The sequence below is a fragment of the Oratosquilla oratoria genome, chromosome 5 (genome assembly GCF_046742065.1).
Source record: "Oratosquilla oratoria isolate Oo_2021 chromosome 5, ASM4674206v1, whole genome shotgun sequence".
NCBI classification, from domain to species: Eukaryota; Metazoa; Arthropoda; class Malacostraca; order Stomatopoda; family Squillidae; genus Oratosquilla; species Oratosquilla oratoria.
Window position 1 is genome coordinate 62,955,684 of NC_134781.1, and position 2,500 is coordinate 62,958,183.

Sequence of the window (2,500 nt, forward strand, 5' to 3'; positions counted from 1 at the left end):
ACAACACCCTTCTTCATCTGCCCGTATCAGTCTTTAAACATCTTCCTCCAAAGCTTCCGTGGGTTATTAGGGAAACACCTTAATTAAGGTCTGTCTACTATTATTAACACGAGCAGTAAGAACAAACGAGTAAATAAATAGATAGAAAATATATAAATAGATAAACAGAAGAGCAAATGAATAAATGATCAATTCTAGTATGTTTGAAAGTCTTGCATTTTAAAGGGGGATAGGGAGAAAAGTTTTACAGATTTTTCTTTCTTCGCAGTGATAACTAGGAAGTAACTGATGTTGCCTCTGTATCTGGAATAAATAAACGAATAGATGAATATGTAGATTTTATAAGAAATATAAATCAAAGTAATTTTAACCCAATTCAAGTAGAGTAGCATTTTTACATATATTTTGTTTACCACCAAACGATTTTACTGACATCAGTGATACCTTCTTGGTGCCAAACGAATTAGATCGTATCTCGATTAATTCCTTCCACAGGGAGTGGCATTTTATCTTTCATCCCGTTCTGCCGTCACGCTATTTCATCCATCTTTGTTTATTTACTTGGCTACCCCCCCCTCAAAAATCTAAATACACCTTTCTTCAATTGTACGTAGGCCTTCCACCTAATAGTCTCATCATTCTTCTTCTTTTAGAGCAAACTAAATTTTTCAAGAAGCTGCCATCAACATGGAAGTTATAAAATATTCTGACCTTCTTCAACTGTTTATTCCAATATTAGGGCGTACCTAAAATTTGTATGGTGTGCGTATCACATATTGTGGAGACATTTGTCTCACCTCAATATTCTGAGTAAGATGAAGCCTAAAGCCACTGGCTCTATCAAATCCTCTCTTTCCATCCTTTGGCCGTGTTCCTCTTCTTCCTCTTTTTCGCAATATTCCATCCCCTTCTCTTTATTTTTTTCGCTGCTTTCGTTGACAAAATTTTTAAGAATGTAGAAATATTATGATTCTAGTTCTAGAGAGGCTGCTGATCAATTCTAGTATGTTTGAAAGTCTTGCTTTTTAAAGGGGGGATAGGGAGGAAAGTTTTAATATTTTTTCTTTCTTCGCAGTGATAACTAGGAAGTAACTGCTGTTGCCTCTGTTTCTAGAATAGTGTTTTCAGAGTATTTTTAACTTTGTAAAACAATATTTGTATACTGTATCTACACATACATTTATACACATACATACACACAACTATACCCACACACACATAGAGAAAAAAAGAAACACACATACACACGCACACACATTACACGACTCGACGGCACAGTGGTAGGGTTCACAATTGCTGCCACAGCGGTCCGAGTTCGAATCCCGCTCAGGACTGAAATAACTTCAGTATCGCTGCGCTGCGAGTCGTTACTTCAACTCTCGGGGGAGGGGAGTTGGGTTTGTATGCGTGTGTGTCCGTATAAGGTCACAGCATTACCCATAGATCGGTCATATATGAGCTCTCTTCCGGGTGGGTAAAAACTGTCGATCACGAGTTCAACACGTGATCCAAGACCATGGTGAATCACACACACACACACACACACACACACACACACACACACACACACACACACACACACACACACACACACACACACACACATACACACTTGCTGGTGTGTACCGACTTCTCTTGCAAACTAAGTGGTCTTAAGTTCAGTCCCTCCAAATCCGAGAACCACCAAGCCGGCATCGCGATCTGTTTGACAAGGAATTGAGTATGCGCATGCGTGCATAGTCATAGCGTTACCCATAGACCAAGGTCTCTACGAGCTCTGAGTTTTTATTGCTGTGAGGGTGGGGTGTTCAATATTTATTAATCACGACAAAAACAAAGTATGTCATGCAAAAAAACACAAGTATTAACACGCACACACAAACACACACACACACACACACACACACACACACACACACACACACACACACACACACACACACACACACAGACACACACACACACACACACACACACACACACACACACACACACACACACACACACACACACACACACAGAGAGACACACACACACAAACACAAACATATACATAAAAGTGCCAACTCATATGCACGAGAAACTATACAAGCCCTGTACTCACCTCTGCGGGGAAGGTGATGCCATTGATTTGGTGTTCAGAGCCCTGGTTGTTCTCGAGGCCGAAGTGCATGTAAAGTTCTTCGAAACGGTATTTGTAGATAAGTGGTCCCCCAGTAATGTTTACGTGCTCTGTCGTCCCTTTTTCGACTCGAAAAATCACACTTTGTCCTGTATTTAATAAAGTCCCCGATATCTGAAAGAAAAAAATATGTATTTAATCATATGTTAACTACATGTAAAAGAAAAATATATGAGATAATATGAGCTTAAACACACACACACACACACACACACACACACACACACACACATATATATATATATATATATATATATATATGTATATATATAGATAGATACATATATATGAGAGAAATTCGCTAACAATAGCGACATC

General features: G+C 38.9%; 1 protein-coding gene across 1 annotated transcript in view; it reads right to left on the minus strand.

Moving 5' to 3' along the window:
* Nucleotides 1–2,500, minus strand: part of CARPA (Carbonic anhydrase-related protein A) — a 377,394-nt gene that overhangs the window by 102,090 nt on the left and 272,804 nt on the right. The window contains exon 4 of the mRNA XM_076185298.1: nt 2,105–2,296. Coding sequence (XP_076041413.1) covers nt 2,105–2,296 — 192 coding nt within the window. The remainder of the gene's footprint in view (nt 1–2,104; nt 2,297–2,500) is intronic.